At 45.4% G+C, this 22,881-nt stretch overlaps 1 protein-coding gene across 1 annotated transcript in view; it reads left to right on the forward strand.

Moving 5' to 3' along the window:
* DDX60 (DExD/H-box helicase 60) overlaps positions 1–22,881 on the forward strand; it is an 80,464-nt gene that overhangs the window by 51,997 nt on the left and 5,586 nt on the right. Inside the window, exons 27-36 of the mRNA XM_029076821.2 lie at positions 243–401; positions 3,855–3,993; positions 6,933–7,085; positions 8,138–8,242; positions 9,883–10,083; positions 11,849–11,953; positions 15,809–15,950; positions 18,260–18,381; positions 20,180–20,327; positions 21,297–21,439. Of these exons, the coding sequence (XP_028932654.1) occupies positions 243–401; positions 3,855–3,993; positions 6,933–7,085; positions 8,138–8,242; positions 9,883–10,083; positions 11,849–11,953; positions 15,809–15,950; positions 18,260–18,381; positions 20,180–20,327; positions 21,297–21,439 (1,417 nt within the window). The remainder of the gene's footprint in view (positions 1–242; positions 402–3,854; positions 3,994–6,932; positions 7,086–8,137; positions 8,243–9,882; positions 10,084–11,848; positions 11,954–15,808; positions 15,951–18,259; positions 18,382–20,179; positions 20,328–21,296; positions 21,440–22,881) is intronic.

A 22,881-nucleotide genomic window follows, 5' to 3' on the forward strand; every position in this document is an offset into this window, starting at 1 on the left:
CTTTCCCATCACAGTAGACGGCACCACCATCCTTCCTGTCTCACTATTAATAGTGGTAGTAATATTATGAATTTTGATGGTCTGGTAAGAAGGTTCAGATAGTAAAAATTCAGGGCAGTAGTCCCAACAGTGCAGTCATGCCAACCTCAGAGACCTCTTAGGTATTGGCATGTTTTAGGACAGCCGCACATTCTTTTCTTTTAATGAAACTTGTTCTCTTTATTTGCCTCGTCTGTTTCCAGTTTTAAAATAACAGATGTGGAACTGAGGGCTAATGAAGTATACAAGTCTCTGGAGGTGAAGCAGGAAGAACAGCAGTCTCCCAAGGCTGAGAAAGAGGTCTCTAACCTAGACCAAAGACTGAAAAAAGTGACAAAATCCATTGAGAAACAGCCCAAAATGTGAGTATTTTGTCGGGGAGAATTGGTAAATTGATGTTGCTGGTGCATAGAAATTCCAGAAAAGCATTGCGGATTCCAGAAAAGCCTTGAACTGGGCCTCTGAGGCCTGTTAGGCCAGGCTAGGTTTGGGTTCTAGTAGGAGGCACTGTTGTTCTGACGCTGAGGAAGGCGGGTAACTGGGCCAAGACCCCCAACGCAGACCAGAGTAGTCCGCAAAGATGGTGCCTAGAACAGTACACTGTTCACGGAAGGTCTCACTATCACGCACCATTCCCTTAGAGTTATTAAAAATTTTACACATGAGAGTTACTGAACACAGTGTCACTTAGAATTTGGGGACTGTCTATTCAATCAATCAACCAATCAAGCAGTCGTATTTATTGAGCACTTACTCTGGGAAGTGTAAAGTGGGAAGCAGCGTGGCTCAGTGGAAAGAACCTGGACTTCGGAGTCAGAGGTCAGGAGTTCGAATCCCGGCTCTGCCACTTGGCAGCTGTGTGACTGTGGGCAAGTCACTTCACTTCTCTGGGCCTCAGTTCCCTCATCTGTAAAATGGGGATTAACTGTGAGCCTCACGTGGGACAACCTGATTCCCCTGTATCTCCCCCAGCGCTTAGAACAGTGCTCTGCACATAGTAAGCGCTGAACAAATACCAACATTACTACTCTATGCAGAATAAATTCTTGGGAGAGATTTTTAAGATCACACCTGATGCTTTCAATTTTCTCAGCAAAGTATGTGGCTAGTTAGGTGCAGGAAATGGGGTGGGGCGGAGGGGGCAGGAGGCTTGAGGAGAGAGTTAGGCGTCTGAAACAACTGGTGAAGACAATGGGCATAGGAGACAATATGGATGGAGAAACAATGTTGCCGAACAGAGAAGAAGGCAATGCTAAAGCAGGCAAGGATGAATTTGAGATAATAATAGTAATAAGGTTGGTATTTAAGTGCTTACTATGTGCAGAGCACTGTTCTAAGTGCTGCGGTAGATTCAGGGTCATCAGGTTATCCCACGTGAGGCTCACAGTCTTAATCCCCATTTTACAGATGAGGTAACTGAGGCACAGAGAAGTTGAGTGACTTGCCCACAGTCACACAACTGACAAGTGACAGAGCTGGGATTCGAACCCATGATCTCTTTCCACTGAGCCATACTGCTTCCCTATAATGATGGCATTTGGTAAGCACTTACTATGTGCCCAGCACTGTTCCAAGCGCTGGAGAGGATACAGGTTGATCAGGTTGTCCCACGAGGGGCTCACAGTCTTCATCCCCATTTTACAGATGAGGGCGCTGAGGCACCGAGAGGTCAATTGACTTGCCCAAAGTCACACAGCTGACAGGCGGTGGGGCTGGGATTTGAACCCATGACCTCTGATTCCCAAGCCTGGACTCTTTCCACTGAGCCAAGATCAGCCTGATATGTGGCGTAAAGCCGGCAGCTCTCTGTGGCTTGTGCACGGGAGCAAAGGAAGTGTCCGGCAGTGGGGATCCAGGGATGTACGTTAGTGGTAGATCGGAGAAGGGCCGGGTGAGGGAGTGAGTTGAGTGGGTTGAAGCATTATGGGGCTACGATGATTATCAATGGTTTTAAGGGATAAATAGCCAAGCACACAGTTGACACAGAGGGGAAGTGCAAAGGGCCAATAAAACCGATTATTCTGGGAAGAGAGGTGTTTTTTTAGGAGGGTTTTAAAGGTGGGAAGAGTGCAGGAAGCCCCCCTTTTCCTCAGCTCCCATGCCCTTCCGTGTTGCCCTGACTGGCTCCCTTTGGTCTTCCTCCATCTCCCTGCCCCACAGCACCTAAGTGTATATATATATATACTATTTATTTATATCGATGCCTGTTTACTTGTATTGATGTCTGTCCCCCCACCCCGCACCCCCGGCTTTAGACACTGAGCCCACTGTGGGCAGAGATTGTCTCTCTTTGTTGCTGTCCTATACTTTCCAAGCACTTAGTACAGTGCTCTGCACACAGTAAGCGCTCAATAAATACGATGGAAGGAATGATATGAAGGGGGAGGGAGTTCCAGGCCCAAGGGAGAATATGGGCAGGACAGGGCAGGTGATGGGTCTTTTCTAGAAAGCTCCAATTTAAGTTCAACTAAGCCAACTTCCAGTGTCTGACATATTTGATCACTGGCTGAAGTTTTCACTCTGTTCCTAGGGTGAAGATTAATGCCCAGTGGTTGCTTTAGGTCGCAGAGAGGAGGAGATGAAGGAGTGCAGCATTTCTATCTGGCTCGCTTTAGAAATGTCCAAGCTTCTAATTATACAACTAGACTGTGAGCTTGTTGTGGGCAGGGAACGTGTCTGCCAACTCTGTTGCATTGTACTCTCCCAAGCGCTTAGTACAGTGCTCTACACAAAGTAAGTACTCAGTAAATACCCCTGTTTCATCTATCAATGGGTCTAGCGGGAAAATCTAGACCGAAGTCACCTCTTGGTTACCACCCAAGGGAGAGAGGGTTAAATCGAGCATCTTGTGCAAAGGCTTTAGGGTAGTGGAAAAAGCCTGGGGGGTAAGAAGAACTGGGTTCTACTTACACTCTGCCATTTTCCTGCTGCGTACCCTTGGGCGAGTCATTCAATAGTATTTATTGAGCGCTTACTATGTGCAGAGCACTGTACTAAGAGTTTGGAATGTACAAATGACTTGTCTTTGCCTCAGTCTCCTCATCTGTAAAACGTGGATTCGATACTTGTTCTTCCTCCCCCTGTGAGCTCCATGTGAAATAGGGACTGTGTCCAACCTGATTATTATTATCATCATTACTTTTAATGGTGTTTATTAAGCACTTACTATGTGTCCAGCACTGTTCTAAGCACTGGGGTAGCTTCAAGTTAATTAGAGCTAACACAGTCCCTGTCTCACATGGGGGTCATGGTCTGAGTAGGAGGGAGAAGATGCATTGAATCCCCATTTTATAAATGAGGAAAGTGAGGCAAAGATGAGTGACTTGCCCAAGGTCACACAGCGAACTACTGGCAAAACCCACGTCCTCTGACCCCCAGGCCTGTATTCTTTCCACTAGCCCACGCTGCTGCTCGTCCTGGCGCTCAGTTCGGTGCTTAGAACAGAGAGTATTGAACTCTCTCAAATGCTTCATACGTTGCTCTGTATACAGTAAATGCTCAGAACATACCGCTTCAGCCCAGAAATAATAACAATTATGGTATTTGTTCCTCGCTTATTACGTGCCAGCCACGATAATAAGCGCTGTGGTGGATACAAGCAAATCGGACTGGACCCGGTCCCTGTCCCGTGTGGGGCTCACGGTCTCCATCCCCATTTTACAGCCCAGGGAACTGAGGCCCAGAGAAGTGAAGTGACCTGGCCAAGCTGATCTCTTAACTCCGGCAATGCCAATCCCATGGGAGGAGTGGTCTCCTGGGCCCTGTGGATTCAGTACCCTTGGTTATAAGTGAAACCGAATTTCTTCTCTCTGTAGACCTCCAAAACACATCTCGAAAGCGGATCAACTCCTGGTACAAGAAGCCGAGTATCAGCAGTTGCTCCAGAAGCTGGAGAAGCTGAAAAAGATCCCCGAAGACTGTACTTACGCCAACCTAAAGGCTATCAAAAATCAGGTGAGAGCTTCAGATGAAAACCATTTTTAAGGGGAAAAGAGTGTCAATACTTCAGTGATGAGCTTAGAGTGGTGTTGTCTTTTCATAGAATTGAAAAGGTTTATTCCCAGTAGTAGGAATGGGCTTAATAATAATGTTGATATTTGTTAAGTGCTTACTATGTGCAGAGCACTGTTCTAAGCGCTGGGGTAGATACAGGGGAATGAGGTTGTCCCACGTGAGGCTCACAGTTAATCCCGATTTTACAGATGAGGGAACTGAGACACCGAGAAGTGAAGTGACTTGCCCACAGTCACACAGCTGACAAGTGGCAGAACCTGGATTTGAACCCATGACCTCCGACTCCCAAGCCCGGGCTCTTTCCACTGAGCCGTGCGGCTTCTCAGTTCTGGGTTGACATAATACTACCGCCTTGAATTTTGGCATCGAATATGCTTGTTCTAAGTAGAGTTCTTATTGGTGTACGTGTGTCCTGCCATCTGCAAGCTACTGTCTCCTCCAGTCAATCACTTAGTAGTATTTACTGTATTTGCGGTATGCAGAGTATTGCATTCAGTGCTTAGTTGAGTACAGTGGAGTTGGTAGTCATGATCCAGGAGCTTCAAGGAGCATTTACCATACATTCAAATCCACTTTATATGACTCAAATACCTCTGGTAATGGGGTGAATATTAACTCTGTGACTTCTAAGAGGGAGAGGAGACATCAAGATCGTTATCAGACACACGGTGAATTCCACATCCCCCGTCAGGGAGGTCGGAGTGACGATTCTGTGCTGTCGATGCCTGTCCTTTTGTTTTGCTTTGGTGTCTGTCTCCCCACTTCTAGAACGTGAGCCCGTTGGGTAGGGATTGTCTCTATCTATTGCCGAACTGTACTTTCCAAACGCTTGGTATAGTGTTCTGTACATAGTAAGCGCTCAATAAATACGATTGAATGAATGGATGAATGATTCAGCTGTTGTGATATAGGATGGAGAGTGGGGTTTCGCTGCTCCCCGAAACCGTCTGGATTGAAAAAGGGGTACGTGGAAAGATGGTGACTCTTGTTACAGCGGAAAAGGCCCGGAAATGGAACGCTGAGTGGGCGGGGCAGTACACTACCTCCTCCACCTGGCCCCGAGTGGCCGTGAGAAGCAGCGTGGCCTGGTGGAAAGAGCCTGGGCCTGGAAGTCAGAGGACACGAGTTCGAATTGCGGCTCCGCCACAGGTCTGCCGTGAGACCTTGGACAAGTCACTTTGCTTCTCTGGGCCTTAGATTCCTCATCTGGGAAATGGGAATTAAGACTGTGAGCTCCACGTGGGATGGGGACTGTGTCTGACCGGATGCCCTTATACCCACCCCATTGCTTAGAACAGTGCTTGGCACACAGGAAGCCCTTACCAGATCCCATTACTTATATTATTTATTATTATTAGTAACTCCTGAATCTTCAAGGGATTCCGGCAAGTTTGAGGATGGATCTTCACGGTCTCTTTCGGTCTGTTTGGTCAAATTGTATGTGGCCTGGCCCAGTGATAAGCGATTAGTTTAATGGCTGCCTCAAGATCCTTCCTACACATTTTAGGAGAAGACCTTATGTGACAAGCAAAGTGGCCCAGTGGAAAAAGAATGGGCCTGGGTATCAGAAGACCTGGATTCTAATCCCAGCCTTGTCACTCGCCCGTGGTGTGTGACCTTAGACAAGTCTATGCCTCTGGCCTGGAATGCCGTCCCTCTTCAAATCCAACAGACAAGTACTCTCCCCCACCTTCTAAGTCTTATTGAAGGCACATCTCCTCCAAGAAGGCTTCCTAGACTAAACCCCGCCTTTCCTCATCTCCCACTCTCTTCTGCATCACCCTGACTTGCTCCCTTTGCTCTCCCCCCCGCCCATCCCTACAGCACACTTGTATATATCTGTAATTTCGCTCCTCTAATGCTCACTCGTTCCTCTAATGCTCGGCTTCTCAGTGTACCTCGATCTCGTCTATCTTGCCGCCGACCTCTCGCCTGCATCCTACCTCCGGCCTGGATCACCCTTCCTCCTTGTATCCTCCGCTCCCCCCTCCCCCCCCGCTTCAAAGTTTATTGAAGGCCCATCTCCTCCAAGAAGCCTTCCTTGACTAAACCCTCCTTTCCTCTTCTCCCACTCCTTTCTGCATCGCCCGACTCCCTCCCTTCATTAATCCCCCCCTCCCAGCCCCACAGCCCTTAGGTACATATCTGTAATTTATGTGTTTAATGCCTGTCTCCCCCTCTAGACCGTAAGCTCATTGTGGGCAAGGAATGTGTCTGTTCATTGTTCATCATTGAGCGCTTGCTGTGTGCGAAGCACTGTACTAAACACTTGGGAGAATACAGGAAAGTGATAGACACATTCCCTGCCCAGAAGAGTTCTCAGTCTAGAGGGGGAGACAGACATTAATATCCATAACGAAATGAAAGTGCTTGGGAGAGTAAAATATAACTATAAATAGACATATTCCCTGCCCACAATGAGCTCACACTCTAGAGGGGGTCTTGTCTGGTCTTATGCCGTCGAGTCGTTTCCGACCTGTAACGACACTCAGCACTCAGCAAGCGTTCAAGAAATATGATTGAATGAATCTGTAAAATGGAGATTAAATAAATTACCCTTCAAGACTGTAATCTCGCTGTGGGCAGGGAATGTGTCCGTTACATCGTACTCTCCCAAGTGCTTCGTACGGTGCACTATGCCCCGTGAATGCTCAGTAAATACGATTGACTTACTGACCGACTAGTCTCCCTCCCTCTTAGCCTGTGAGCCTCGTGTGGGATAGCGACTGCATCTGACCGCGGGGCGTAGTACGATGCTTGGCACATAGTGAGCGCTTAACAAATACCACAATTATTATTATGTAATAAATCCCTCTTAATTTTGATGAGGTGAAGGATATATGAAAAATCATTCTATCACAAATTCTTGTTTATTTCAGACTTTGTATAAAGTGTTTCACCAAGTGAAATTCACATATAAAAGTGAAGAACTGCAAACTTTGGCACTGAGGGGCATTGGTTACCATCACGGTGCTCTGAATTTCAGAGGAAGACAGCTGGTTGAGATACTCTTCAGGGAGGGGTTGATCAAGGTAAGCCTAAATTCATCAGAGCTGTTTGGTCTAGTCATTCTTCCAAGTTTTTCAGAGGTCGATGTCACCACAGAGCCAGCCAGGTGATTCAGGTCCTCTGTGCGAGCAACACCCATCTGGTGTTGCTCATCATAGATTTGAAAAGGCTCTCGGCACCTTTTGGTCAGTTCCCCATCTTCAAGCAGGAAGGCAAATGGAAAATGCTGATGGATTTCCTATTCCTGGACAGGGTTTACAAGCGATTTGAAGTGACTTGCCCAACGTCACACAGCAGACAAGCGACAGAGTCAGGATTAGACCCCACATCTTTCTAGTAATAGTAATAAATTTGGTATTTAAGCACTTGCTGGGTGTCGGGCACTGTATTAACTGCTGAGGTGGGTGCAAGCAAATCGGGCTGGACGCAGTCCCCGTCCCACGTGGGGCTCGCGGTCTCGATCCCCATGTGACCGACGAGGTGACTGAGGCACAGAGAAGTGAAGTGACCTGTCCAAGGCCACACAGCAGACACGAGGCGGAGCCGGGATTAGAACGTGTGATCTTCTGACTCCCGGGCCTGGGCTCTTCCTACTAGGCCGTGTTAACCAGGGTCACGGTCCCTGGCTCCTCCTGCAGCTGGTGCTTTGTGAATGCAGCGCTCTGGGCCGCCCTGCCTGTCCTCAGTTGGACGCAGCCGCTCCGGTTGCCAGCAAGAGCAGCAGTGGCAAGCAGCATGGGAGCAGATGCTCAATATCTTCTCGCCTTCTGTCTCCCGGCCTTTTCCTTTTTCACCTGTTCCCCTCTTCCCTGTTACTGTGACTATGTAAAGAAAATCACAGCCTCTCCATCACCCAGTCTTACATGTCTCAGACCCCGGCGAAACTTTAATCCAACCCCGTAAATCGTTGTGAAATTCCCTGTAAAAGCGTTACAGTCACAGGGAGAAGAGGTCTTCGAGATTGAATTTCCATGTTTTCCTGCTCTGGATGTTTCCAACTGGGTTATTACTGGGCTTTATTCTCTTCTGCACAGATTCAAGCAGAATCAACTGGACTTTTATTTTGTTTTTCTAGGTAGTGACAGCTACGGGGACGCTTGCATTAGGAATCAATATGCCGTGCAAATCTGTCGTTTTCGCTCAAAATTCAATCTTCTTGGATGCTTTGAACTACAGACAGGTATTGAAAGGAACTTATACATTTTCAGACTTTAAATCCCAAAGACCACAAAATGCAGACCAGATGCATTCCCCTTTCTGAGCATATTCATACTACTACTAATGATAATAATTGTGAGATTTGTTAAATGCTTACTATGTGCCAGCCACCATACTGGGCGCTGGGGTGAATACAAGTAAATCGGGTTGGGCACAGTCCCTGTCCCACATGGGGCTCCCAGTCTTAATCCCCATTTAACAGATGAGGTAGCTGAGGCATAGAGAAGTGAAGCGACTTGTCCAAGGCCCAGACAAGTAGCCGAGACAGAACAAGTATAGTAGAACAGACAAGTAGCGGAGCCGGGATTAGAACCCATGATCCTCTGACTCCCAGGCCCGTGCTTTATCCACTATTCCACTACTGATTCCCATATATTCATATGAATATTCATTTTCAACGGCATATTTTTGTGTTCAAATGGGCTTGGGCAGGCCACCGGGTCCATTCTATTGGCATTATATCATTATTATTATCATTGTAACAAGGAACCAGAGCTAACACTGCTCTGCTGGACTGACAGTGTTAGCTCTGGTTCCTTGTAATAATGATAATAATGATGATGGTGTTTGTTAAGCACTTACTATGTGCCAAGCCCTGTTCTAAGCACTGGGCTTGATAGAAGGTTATCAGGTTGGATGCAGTCCCTGTCCCACGTGGGGCTCATACTCTTAATCCCCATTTCTCAGATGAGGTAACTGAGGCACTGAGAAATGACTTACACAAGGTCACACAGCAGACAAATGGCAGAACCGGGAAGAGAACCCATGCCCTTCAGGCCCGTGCTCTATCCACTACGCCACACTGCTGGTCTTCTAGTCTTCACACTGCCTTTGCTAAGACAGCTACTGATTTCTGCTGTCAGATTGGCGGTCTTGCTTCGGTTATTTCCCAGCAGTCAAACCTTGCATTTGTTTCAGATTCTTCTGGAGTGGGGTCTTCATAGTATTTTTACTGTCTAACCCACCTAAGGTCATCTCACCTCGGTCAGGCAGGAGCTGTTCTGGTAATTGGACGTGATCTAGCCGCTGTGCTTGTCCAACCTAGTGGAAGGGGTGTCCACTAGTATTCAGTTTTCATAGTGCTGGACAGAGAGCACCCCGGGAGTTTGCTCCCAATTCATTCTGAAATTGCTCAGGAAATTGGATTATCGATGGCTGGTCAGTTCGGGGGACCTGCTGGGGATTCTGGTGGGCTCTGAAAGGTCAGTGGGAAGGCGAGGAGGGGGCCTGATTGAACCGTCTCCCCTCTCGGGTCCCCTGGAGTTGATCGGCATTTGGGGCAGGTACCTCAAATTATTCCTGGTTCCGTGGGGATGGTCCAAGAAGGGCAGGGATCACCTACTCCTTCCCATCCTCGCACTTCTACCTCTACCTTTTTTCCCCCCACACTTCCTCTGTGTCCATTGACACGCGAAGTGCAGTGGGCGGAGGTCAGGGGCCTCCCGAGGGAGCGGAGGGGACCGAACACAACCGGACCGGACGTTGGCCCCGGCATCTCAGATATACGCTTCAAGGGAAATTCCTGTCCACGAACAGACTCTACCCTATCGTGGAACAAAACATCTGGGAGAAATTTGACATTGTGGAAATATTCCTTTCCAGATGTCAGGGCGTGCAGGAAGGCGAGGCCAAGACCTGAAAGGAAGTGTGTTTTTCTATAATATTCCACTGCCCAAAATAGAAAAACTCATTAAATCCAACGTCCCTAAGCTAAGAGGCCACTTCCCGCTGGGCATATCCCTGGTTCTTCGCCTCATGCTGTTGGCTTCCAAAGGAGATGATCGAAAGGATGCAGAAGCAAAGGTACGCCGGGTATCCCTACTTGTCATCCACCGCTAACGTGACGAATAATTTGACCTTCAATTTCTTCTGCTCTCCTGCGTGCTTACACTTTGGTCTTGTCAGACTCAATATGATTTCATACCTTGAGTTTTGCCCAGTTTTCCATCTGGGCAGGGTTGCTCAGCTCCTTCAAGTGGACAAAGAGAAGCTACGAGAACACTTGCTTCTGCTGTAACTCATGCTTTTGTTGTACGATTAGATTGTAACATTATGGAGAAATTGGGAATGTTCTTGTCGCAACACAATCAACAGGTGATATTTACTGAAGGCTTGCCGTTCGCAGAACACCGTACTAAGTATTTGGTTATCTACAGTTCAGTAGAGTTGGGAGACACATTCCCTGCCACAAGGAGCTTACATTCTAGATGTAAGCTCATCTATTTTGTCTATTTATTTTGTTAATGAGGTGTATGCCTCCATGATTCTATTTATCTTGATGATGTTGTCTGGTTACAGATGAGGGAACTGAGGCACAGAGAAATTAAGTGGCTTGCCCGAGGTCACACGGTAGACAAGTGGCAGAGCTGGGATTAGAACCCACGACCTCTGACTCCCAAGACCGGTCTCTTGCCACTAAGCCATGCTGCTTCTCTAATACTACTAATATTGCTGATGATAATTGTGGTATTTTTAAGCTCTTACTCTGGGCTGAGCACTGTATTAACATTGCTGTACAGTACTTTGTGTTTTTGCAGCTGTAGTGTATTTAATAAATTAGCAATGAATGGAAAAGGTAATCTGTTAGTCATGTTGGGCTGTACCACTGACACAAAGTATAGTGTTCTGCACAGAGTAAGCGCTCAATAAGTATGATTGATTGGGTCATTGATATTTCTAATTTATTTCAGTGTCTATCTCCCCCTCTAGTCTCCAAGCTCCTTGTGAATAGGGAAGATGTCTCCCTACTCTATTGTATTGTACTCTCCCAACTGTGAGAAGCAGCGTGGCTCAGTGGAAAGAGCACGGGCTTTGGAGTCAGAGGTCATGGGTTCGAACCCCGGCTCGGCCACTTGTCAGCTGTGTGACTTTGGGCAAGTCACTTAGCTTCTCGGTGCCTCAGTTACCTCATCTGTAAAATGAGGATTAAGACTGTGAGCCCCACGTGGGGCAACCTGATTCCCCTGTGTCTACCCCAGCGCTTAGAACAGTGCTCGGCACATAGTAAGCGCTTAACAAATACCAACATTATTATTATTATTATTAGTACAGTGCTCTGCACTCAGTAAGCATTCAATAAATATCACTGATTGACCACCTGCAGGGATATTCTGCTAGTGATGAACATAACAATCATAGAAATTTGTAGTGAAAAATAGCTGTCACGATGGTATCATCGTACCATATTTCATTTCATTTAAATTTAATTTTATACCGTAATTAATTGCCATATGTCCTCTAATCCGTTAAATTCCTTCGACTTACTGGTTACTATAATACTCTAATACAGCTTCCAGAGCATGAAGTTCTTCAAGAACACAAACCCTGCCTTATTGGAGAACTGTCTGTATTTTGGGTGTGTGCTCATAATTCTCTCTCCTTTATACTTATTTGTTTAATTAAAGAGCGAGTTAATAATGGAATCTAATCATTTTTTTTCTGTCACTCTTCAACGTTGTGATTAAGTAGAATATAGCATTAGTTTTTCGTTTACATCCCAAATAACAGTTTGTATATTTATTTTATGCCTTTTAAAGATGAGTAACTGGCTACCAACTTTCCTCCAAAGGTTTTATCAGTGCTGAAGCATTCCCTGCTGACTTTCAGCCGACCCAGAGCCATGGAGATGTTGAAAATATTCTTCTTGTTTTCTTTGCAGTTTCTCGTTAAAGAGGTATGATTCCGTCCTGGTTTTCCGTTAAGTGCTCTCACTGATAATAATAATAATAATGTTGATATTTGTTAAGCGCTTACTATGTGCAGAGCACTGTTCTAAGCGCTGGGGCAGATACAGGGTAATCAGGTTGTCCTACGTGAGGCTCACAGTTTTAATCCCCATTTTACAGACGAGGTAACTGAGGCCCAGAGAAGTTAAGTGACTTGCCCACAGTCACACAGCTGACAAGTGGCAGAGCTGGGATTTGAACCCATGACCTCTGACTCCCACGCCCGGGCTCTTTCCCCTGAGCCATGCTGCTTCTCTAATCTCTTCACTAGATTTAGGGCCTTCATTTGTATCCTAACCCAAACCAGACTTTACTAGGCTAAACCATGAGACTAGAGAGTTTATCTTACTATCGCTATTTGAGAAACTCCTCGACTAATATCTGCACTGGCTCTGAAACAGTCTGGTAACCCCAGGGGACATCTGATGACCGAATTGGCATTGAGCAATCAATCCCTGAGCCAGAGGGCCCAATGAGATGTCCACCACCTTTCAATGACCATATGACACAAAAGGCACCTTTGGGATCTCTGAGAACTATTCCCCCCATAATCCATACCTGAGGTTTCGGTGACTTCATGTGTGCTTCAATTCTTAAAGTGAATAATAATAATGTTGGTATTTATTAAGCGCTTACTATGTGCTGAGCACTGTTCTAAGCTCTGCGGGAGATACAAGGTAATTAGGCTGTACCACATGAGGTTCCCAGTCTTAATCCCGTTTTTCCAGATGAGGTGACTGAGGCACCGAGAAGCTAAGTGACTTGCCCAAAGTCACACAGCTGACAAGCGGTGGATACGGGATTAGAACCCATGACCTCTGTCTCCTAAACCCGGGCTCCTCCCACAGAGCCTTGCTGCTTGTGAATGGAAATCACGGGAAAATTTTGGTGTCCCTATGAAGTTATCTAAATAATAAATTACCCCCTGCACCTACATAGACACATAAGTGTGGTGAGGCGCTCTAGCCTTTCATAATAATAATAGTTAATAATTGCGGTATTTGTTAAGCACGTACTATGTGCCAAGCCCTGTTCTAAGCGCTGGAGTAGATACAAGGTGATCGGGTTGTCCCACATGGGGCTCCCAGTCTTAATCCCCATTTTACAGATGAGGGAACTGAGGCCCAGAGAAGCAAAGTGACTTGCCCAGAGTCACACAGCAGACAAGTGGCAGAGCCGGGATTGGAACCCAAGACCTCCGACTCCCAAGCCCGAGCTCTTTCCACTGAGCCACGCTGCTTCTCTTGGCTGTTGTCATGACAAAACGTCCAGTTCTGTTGGTCTACCAGCTAGAGCGTACAGGTCATAAGGGGTTTTGAGCACAATATGCCACCGCATATCAAAAATTGCACTATATTTGCCATCTTCAAGAAGTAAAGAGAGAGAGCTGACTGTGAAAATTACCCCGGAATCTCAATATTTCTCCATCCCGGGCAAGACTCAAACCCTCCTAGACAGACTACGGGAGAACGCTGGGGACTGCTGAAGAACTCCAGCACTCCTAGAATGACAGTGCAGCCAGAGACCCTCTGGGGTACAGTGGACCTGATCACTGGCTGAACATCAGATTCAGGAGCGGTGCAGAAAACAGTAGACCTTATAGACATTTGGGCCCTGGCAAGTAATTAATTTATTAATAATGCTATTTGGTAAGCGTTTCCTATATGCCGGGCACTATACAAAGCACCGGGGTGGATACAAGCAAATGGGGTCCCTGTGGGACTCACGGTTTCAATCCCCATTTTACTTCTCTGGGGCACGGAGAAGTGAAGTGACCCGCCCCGGGTCACACAGCAAACCATTAAACGTGTTCGGCTACCCTGAGAAGTTCGATCGAGATTCTAAAATTACTCCAGGTGAGATGAAGGGCCGTATGAGAATTGGAACAACTACGGCTGCCCCTTTGCACGGAGCCGTACGCTCGGGCCGGTGCCGTTCAAACACGTTACGCTGGTGAGGCGGAGCTGAAGGGTGCCTTTGAATTCTGCCATGTCGGTAGCATGCTGTTCGGTGAGGCAATTATAAACAACAAAAGGGAAAACGCGGCGAAGAAGATCATGTCTTCTGGGAGACTGATATACAGAGTGTGGTGCCCATGTAACATCGAGATGTAGACTAAATTTAAAAGTCAACTGAAGGCATGGATAACGTCCTTTGTGGCTATGAGACTTGAGTTTACTCCAGATACAGGGAGAAGCAGCGTGGCCTACTGAATAGAGCACAGGCCTGGGGGTCAGAAGGACCTGGTTTCTAATCCTCGATCCACCACTTGTCTGCTGTGTGACCTTGAGCAAATCAGTTAACTTCTCTGGGCCTCAGTTACCTCATCTGCAAATGGGGAGTAAGACTGAACCCCAGGTGGGACTTGGGCTCTGTCCGACTTGACTGTATCTACCCCAGTGTTTAGTAGAGCGCCTAGCATAGCAAGCGCTTAAATCCATTAAAAAAAGATACCACACTCATCTTCTAGAGCAGATCCACCAATGTCACCTCTGTCCAATACTTGACATCAAGTGAAATACTCAAGTGTCAAGACAGAATAAAGAATAACGAGGTTCCGGAATGCAGCCAGATTGCCAGCGTCGCTCATCACTTTGCATCTTCACTGGTTGGGACTTGGAAAGGATGGAGCTTGGTTCAGAAAAGGCTGGTCCATGGCGAGCCGAAACAGGAAAGCCATAAACACGGTGGCGAGAAGAAACGTATTACAGACACGGGGAAGCCTCAAACGACGTGACGTAATATAGGGCATCGATCGGTAACGGTATTGCTTGAGCGCTTACTGTGTGCGGAGGAGTATACTAAGGGCTCTGGGAGAGTGCAGTACACTAGAGGAGCTAGATACCATCCCCACCCTCAAAGAGTTACCACAGCCAGAGACAGGTCTGCTTGACATATAGCAATTAGAAATGGCATGATTAGCCTAGAACCATGCCATTTATTTAGTCATGTCGTCTTTCTCCCCATTTACACTGTAAACTCACTGTGGGCAGGGAATGTATCCGTTTATCGTGTCTACCCCAGTGCTTGGCACCTCGTAAGTGCTTAACAAAACCATAACAATTATTATTAGTATGATTGTTGCATCGTACTTTCCCAAGTGCTTAGGACAGCGTTTTATGCACAGTAAGCACTCAGTAAATACAACTGAATGAATGAACCAACTGTGGAGCAGAGGCTTTGGGAAGCTCGTGACACCAAGAGGGAGCAGAAATGGGGTCAGGCTCCTCGCGTCCGTATAGGGAGGAAAGTTCTGAATACCCAGCACATTTCTACACGCTGATTAAAAGAATTCTATAGGTGCAGTCTCATCTTTAGATTTTCATTCGTTCAATGGTACTGAGCGTCTACTGCGTGCGTAGCACTACTAAATGTTGGGAACTCAGTCTGATAGAGGGTATTGGTAGGTTGGTGAAGGGCTCACGAGAAAAGACCGAATACATGGAAACACGACTGAACATCACAGAGATAAGGGTAAGGTTAATAAAAGATATTTTGAAGTAGGAAGCCATATAATATAGGTGTACACATACGCTTGTGTTTAAACGTTTACGGACAATAAGATTTATTTTAAAGAAACCTTTACGCAGTTTAATATTGAGAATATTGCTTCTCTCCTTGCCTATTCTGTTTGCACATGATATGTCAAAAGGAAGAGGTTGGTGGCAAGTTAATATTTACACAGTGATTAGTCTAGCCAAGAGTGGGATTAGTTATTATTCCAAACTAGCAGAAATAATGAAAATGTTCATACATTCCTATAAAGGAAGGACCCAGCTAACTAATGAATTTTAATTCTTTAGGGCTATTTAGACCGAGAATGTAATCCCATGGGTTTTGCTGGACTTGTATCACATTTGCATTACCATGAACCGGCTAATTTTCTCCTGGTCAGTTTTCTGGTGAAAGGCTTATTACACAAACTCTGCAAACCAATCAAGAAAGGTGAGCTGCCATTTTCCTTCACTCGATTTAGATACGGTAATATGGAAATTCTAAGGATCTATATTTTCAAAATCTAATTTTTTCACAAAGAAGATCAGTTTAGATCAAAGATCATTATTGAATTGTGTATGTTCTATCTTCACTCTCCTGCTATTGTGGAATTTTTGTCACATCACCATATTATTTATTCTTTTTTGAGGATCTTTCCTCACAAATTCTCCCTTTGGGTAGTGAGGCTCCTCCTAAATTCTTCAGATAATTGTGGGACCTTCCAAATTGTTGAATTCCAGCAGGATAAAAACAGCCTAGGATCAGGTTCAGATTTCCTTTGGCATGTGTACATCCTGGCTATGGTTCTTTAAATTGGAAATGACCAACTAATCTGGGCAATCTGTGTGATTAAGAAGTCTCCTTGGAATCCACATTCATGGGAAATAAATGTGTTTTTTTTAATCATAAGGCCAGAATTGCACTAGCATTTTATTTGGATGATTTAGATCAAAAATATACGTTGTAGAGGAGGCATTTAGAAAACCACAGATGGATGTTGAAACCAAGGATAGCATCTTTGATGCCTACATGCCCATACTTGTTTTGGTGGTTTAGTTTTAGCAGAATATATCTTTAGCTGTCTATCATCTGCCATAATGGAAGCAAGCTAGCTATTCTAAACGTTAGGAAATGCAAAATAACTCTTCCATGTTGAGATCTATAACCCTTAATCGCTAGTCCATCACTAGTATTTGTAGAGTACTTTTTTTTTTTGGTAGCATTTGTTAAATGCTTACATTTAATGCTTCCATATAACAAATGCTTACTACGTGCCAAATACTGTTATAAGCTCTGGGGCAGATACAAGTTAATCAGGTTGGACACAGTCCTTGCCCCATGTGGAACTCACAATCTTTACCCCCATTTTACAGATGAGGTCATTAACTGAGGCCCAGAGAAGTGACTTGTCTAAGGTCACACAGCAGGAAAGTGGAGCAGGAATTTGAACTCCAACCTCCTTCTGACTCCCAGGCCCATGCTTTATCCACTAGGCCTCGCCACTTCACAAGCACTGTCCATTAAAAAAACAAGTTGGTAATTGTTAAGCTCTTACTATGTGCAGAGCACTGTTCTAAGTGCTGGGGTAATAATAATAATGTTGGTATTTGTTAAGCGCTTACTATGTGCCGAGCACTGTTCTAAGTGCTGGGGTAGACACAGGGGAATCAGGTTGTCCCACGTGGGGCTCACAGTCTTAATCCCCATTTAACAGATGAGGTAACTGAGGCACCAAGAAGTTAAGTGACTTGCCCACAGTCACACAGCTGACAAGTGGCCAAGCCGGGATTCGAACCCATGACCTCTGACTCCAAAGCCCAGGCGCTTTCCACTGAGCCATGCTGCTTCTCTCAACTACTAACTACTACTAACTACTAACATTAACTACTAGATTACTAGCAGAGTTAGTATAGTTCCGTGCTCAGTAAATGCCATGGGATGAGCAGAATCTTCAGCTGACATCTCATAACAGTGATTTAGTAGATCAGGCTAGTCTTATGCAGCATCCTGTGCCTGATTAATAATGATCATGATGATAATAATTGTATTAAATACTTACTATTTCCCAGGCAGCGTTCTAAGCGCTGAGTTAGATACAAGTTAATCGGGTCAGATACAGTCCCCATCCCACATGGGGCTCACAGTTTAGCGATTAGGTGAAAGGGTTGGTTTGATTTCTGCATTTCAAGGTTCGGTGTTCCAATGAAATATTACGGATCAGTTTGTCAGTCAATCAGTCGGTTGTATTTATTGAGCACCTACTGTGTGCGGAACACTGTACTAAGCTCTTGGGGAGAATACAATATAACAGAGTTCATTGACACGCTTCCTGCCCATGACAAGCTTACAGTCTAGAGTCTTAGATCTAACTGGATCTGAATTAGTTAATAACGTTCCTCAAAAAAAAAAAAAAAAAACCCACTAGCCGATGTAAGCTCGTCCTGGGCAGGATATGTCACTGTTTACTGTTGTATTGTACTTTCCCAGGCTCTTATAGTACAGTGCTCTGCACACAGTAAGCGCTCAATAAATATGATTGAATGAATCAACAGTCCAATCAACTTCTCATTATGAACTGTCATAGATTGATTATCAATTCCTCTGAAGCTATATTTTGTATAATTTGGAATTCTTAAATTATGAACTTACATTAACAATTTGTTAAATTTAACTCCTATAAAGTAGTAGTAATTGCACTTAAGTGCTAAAGTACAGGATTTACAGTTTTTCCCTGCATTGAATATTCCTTCTTTGAACAGGCTCTTCAGTGTTTTCTGAAGATGTGATGGAAAAGCTAATGCTGATACTGGCAAACTTGTTTGGAAGGAAATACATTCTAGCCAAGTATTTTGAAGCTAAAAGAAAATTTCAGCAGTCAAAGGTAAGGCAAAAAGATTGAAGTCTTGATTTTTAAAAATTATTTAATAATATATATATTGAAGCCGCTGGAAATGGTAAGGCTGTTCAAGGAAAATTGACATTTTCTGGCCCTTTATTTAAGCCGGCCCAGGCAAGCTCTGCAGCTGCAACTTACTCTGAGTCCTGTATTCCGATAGATTTTTCCACAAACCTACCCCAACTATGGTAATTTCTTTCTTTAAGAACATGTTCTTTCAACTGGGCACTTAACAAATCACCCTAATTCATGAGGGATCCTCATCTGTTGACCCAAGCCTTCCTTCTAAGGGGCAGACGTGGATCTTCAGCCCTACCCCAGGGTCGAGGCTGCATAATAATGTTGGTATTTGTTAAGCGCTTACTACGTGCCGAGCACTGTTCTAAGCGCTGGGGTAGACATAGGGGAATCAGGTTGTCCCACGTGGGGCTCACAGTCTTAATCCCCATTTTACAGATGAGGGAACTGAGGCACAGAGAAGTTAAGTGACTTGCCCACAGTCACACAGCCGACAAGTGGCAGAGCTGGGATTCGAACTCATGAGCCCTGACTCCAAAGCCCATGCTCTTTCCACTGAGCCATGGAATCTGTTGGCATGTTGGAAATATTTCTTTACAAAATGGGAAGCAGTGTGGTGTAGTGGAAAGAGCACGGGCCTGGGAGTCAGAGGATCTGGCTTCTAATCCTGGCTCCTCCACTTGTCTCCTGTCCGACCTTGGGCAAGTCACTTCACCTTCCTCTGGACCTCAGTTACGTCATCTGGAAAATAGGGATCAAGACTGTGAGCCCCATGGGGAATGTAGAATCTCTCCAACCTGATTAGCTTGTAGCTACCCCAGCTCTCCATTCAGTGCCCGGCAAATAGAAACCGTTTACCAAAGACAATAAAGAAAAATTATCTTTCAGTTTAGATGCACTAATAAACTCAAATTTACATGCTAGTTAGCCATAGTGGAATGTGCTAATTTTTGTTTTAAGGAATTTTTGGTTTAAAAAATTCATTTTTGGTCCATATTATCTATCTGGGACAGGTCTAACTATGAACACCAACACAACAGCAGTGGGGATTGCCGGGAGCAAATTGAATTTTTTTTTTACAATTTGGCAGGAAGTACAGAGAATTTTTAGGTTGAGGTTGGGCAGACAGGATTTTGTGGGGGTAAGATTACAATCTCTTTGTGGGTTTCCTGATTGGATAGAAAGTTTATCCCCCAACAGCTGCTCTCCAGGTATTCTGGGGTCTCCGTGCTGTTCCTTCCACTCAGCTGCCAGCTATCTGATCCTATAAGTGTTCCTGGGAGATGGATTCTAGAATGGACTACTTCAGTAGCCAGTTTAAACAGTTTTTTCTCTCCAGACATCACTCTTCCCCAATTCCTTCTTCTCACTCCACTTTCTCCTGCTGTCATACTTGTCAGAGGGATTCCCGGCTCCCAACATGGTGTGGAGGGAGGAGAGTTTGGCATTCCTTTGAAAGTGTTGGGGTAATTCAGTCTATGTATGTATTCCCCGTGCTGTTATCACTTTCAACTTCCTCCCATCCTGTGAAGCATAGCAAATCTTGTACCATCTGAGAACCACCTCCTCTTCTGTGAGAGACAGAAAAAGTAAATATTAGAAAAAAAAGGCTTTCGCTTATACAAATGACTTAGATTGAAAACAATTTAAATCAGCTTCACAAAATAATTTACTATCGATATGAAAGAGTGAGTCCCAGGAATCCTCTTTGACAGTTCCTTGAATCTCGTAAATGAAACATTTTGAAAAAATATTTTGTGTTTAGGTGTTTCTTGAAGATCTCCCCAAGGATTTTGAAGCAGCCGTATTTGAGTACAACGTAAAAATAAAAAACGACTTTTGCACTTTTATACGGATTGTTTCCAAACTGGCTGACATGAAGCAGGAGTACCAACTCCCCTTGTCAAAAATAGGTAAGGACTTTCTCAAATTCCTGCTTGATGCTGTGGAAAGCCACTGCATCAACTGGGCTGTTGAAGACTGGCGAAATGGCCAGGATTAGAGAGTGACTCAGAGCAAGCTTCTGGAGTAGTGGCTGGTGATTTGTATTTTTGAGAAGTAAACCTATCCAGGGAAGGATCTAGATTGCTCCCTCTTGAAACTTTGAAACCAGCTTAGTTTTGAATCTGTGGTGAGTCCCTCCTAAATCAGTCGATCAATCAATGGTATTTCCTGAGCACTTACTGTGTGCAGAGCACTGTACTAAGTGCTGGGGAGAATACAGAATAACAACGAAACAGACACCTTCCCCTCCCACCTGATTATCTTGTCTCTTACCCAGCGCTCAGTACAGTGCTTACCACATAGTAAGTGCTTAAGAAATATCACAGTGACTAGGAATTCCGATATTATCTAAGCCCTTGATTGACAGCAGTAGCCTGGGGATGGGATTGAGTGACTCTTCTACTGCTTTCTCATCATGGAAACAAATACCCCAAGAGAGCCTCGGTCAATTCCTAGAAACTCTGCAGCCTGGGAGTAGAGGGAAGAGAGCGGGAAAGAGATATTAGTATCCCTGGAGAAGCAACTGACGGACTAATTTCTGAGCCAATCTCAGGGCTCTTCCAAGCTACTTAATCTTTAAAAAAATATTTTTTTAATCCCTGACTTGAACAACAACATCCCTTCTTACAATAGCTGGGTAACAAGTTGTATTTCATTAAGGCCACTAAGACACCTGTGGATTTGTTAAGACCATTCATACATTCTCTCCACAGAGGCTCGGCGTCTCTCGCGCCAAGAGCGCTGCTTTACGTGGGTCAAACAGAGGGTCAACCGCCACCCCAAAGTTTTAGTCTTAAAATTCAGAAACTAAAGTGAATTCAATATATCCGTATTTTGAATGTTTTTAAAATTCATTTCTCATCGTTTTTTCTGATTAGATTTCACGGATGAAATTTACGCGGATTCTGAACTTTTGTCTCACTTGATGAGCTGCAAAGAGGGGAGGACAGCCATTTCACCCTTCGTGTGCCTATCCGGGTACACGGATCGTGATTTACTTCACTCGGATTCTCTCAGCAGTGTAAGTGAGGGGTGGTGATAGAGGGACGTGGCATCTCCAAGAGACGATGGTGACGGGAGGGAGGGGAAAGTTGACTACTCTCAAGGTGAAGACCGTTCGGGTCTCTTCTCCAGGTGCTTCGAATGCCAGGCCCAGAAACTGAGTTTTGCCATTCCGTCCCTGAAGTCTGACCCAATTCTGGCCTAATCGGGGAATGCAGACCCCTGCCAGGGCTTGGCCAGGCAGGCCAGAGTGAACCCTGGAGCTTTGAGCTGGAGCATCCCTGGAGGCTATATTGGATGTCCTGTGGGATAATAATAATGTTGGTATTTGTTAAGCGCTTACTACGTGCCGAGCACTGTTCTAAGCACTGGGGTAGATACAGGGTAATCAGCTTGTCCCACGTGAGGCTCACGGTCTTCATCCCCATTTTACAGATGAGGGAACTGAGGCCCAGAGAAGTGAAGTGACTCGCCCACAGTCACACAGCTGACAAGTGGCAGAGCCGGGATTCGAACCCATGACATCTGACTCCCAAGCCCGGGCTCTTTCCATTGAGCCACGCTGCTTCTCCGCTAATTCGTATTTAATAATAATTATTATTATGGTATTTGTTAAGCCCTTACTACGTACCAAGCACTGTTCTAAGTGCTAGGGTTGATACAAGGTAATCAGATTGTCCTAAGTGGGGCTCCCAGTCTTCATCCCCATTTTACAGATGAGGGAACTGAGGCCCAGAGAAGTGAAGTGACTTGCCCAAAGACACACAGCTGACAAGGGGCGGAGTCAGGATTAGAACCTATGACCTCTGACTCCCAAGCCCGGGCTCTTTCCACCGAGCCACAATGTCTCTCTATTTATTGAGCGCTTACAATGTGCAGAGCACTCTACTAAGCGCTCGGAAGGCTACAACAATAAACATACGCATTTCTTGGAACCGGTCCCTTCCCATCACTTGGCCTTGAGGAAAATTCATTCTGTGGCTGCCCCAGATAGGGACAGACATGGGGGAGCGGGGGGACGGTCACTCTGACCTACCCTGAAAGATGATTCGATCCCCTTCGGGGTCTTGAAGTTGGGGCAGGGAACATGTCTATCGACTCTGTTATATTGTATCGACCCACGGGCTTAGTACAGTGCTCTGCACACGGTAAGCGCTCTCTGAATATGATCAATTGATTGATGAACCAAGACTGGGCTAGCTCTTCCAGGGCTTCTTATTCCATTTGCACTTGGTTCGTTTACCTTGATACTTAAATGACTTTTGTATTTAGGACTTGAAATTGCCTTCAAGCTAAAGAACTAGGAGTTTGGCTAGACATGGTAACCAATTGCACTTTTCATGGCAAAGTGAAAGAGCACGTCCCTGGGAATCAGGAGGTCATGGGTTCTAATTCTGGCTCTGCCACTTGTCTTTTGTGAGGCCCTGGGGAAGTCACTTAAATTCCCTTTGCCTCAGTCAC

This window comes from Ornithorhynchus anatinus, chromosome 12 (assembly GCF_004115215.2).
Source record: "Ornithorhynchus anatinus isolate Pmale09 chromosome 12, mOrnAna1.pri.v4, whole genome shotgun sequence".
Classification (NCBI taxonomy): domain Eukaryota; kingdom Metazoa; phylum Chordata; class Mammalia; order Monotremata; family Ornithorhynchidae; genus Ornithorhynchus; species Ornithorhynchus anatinus.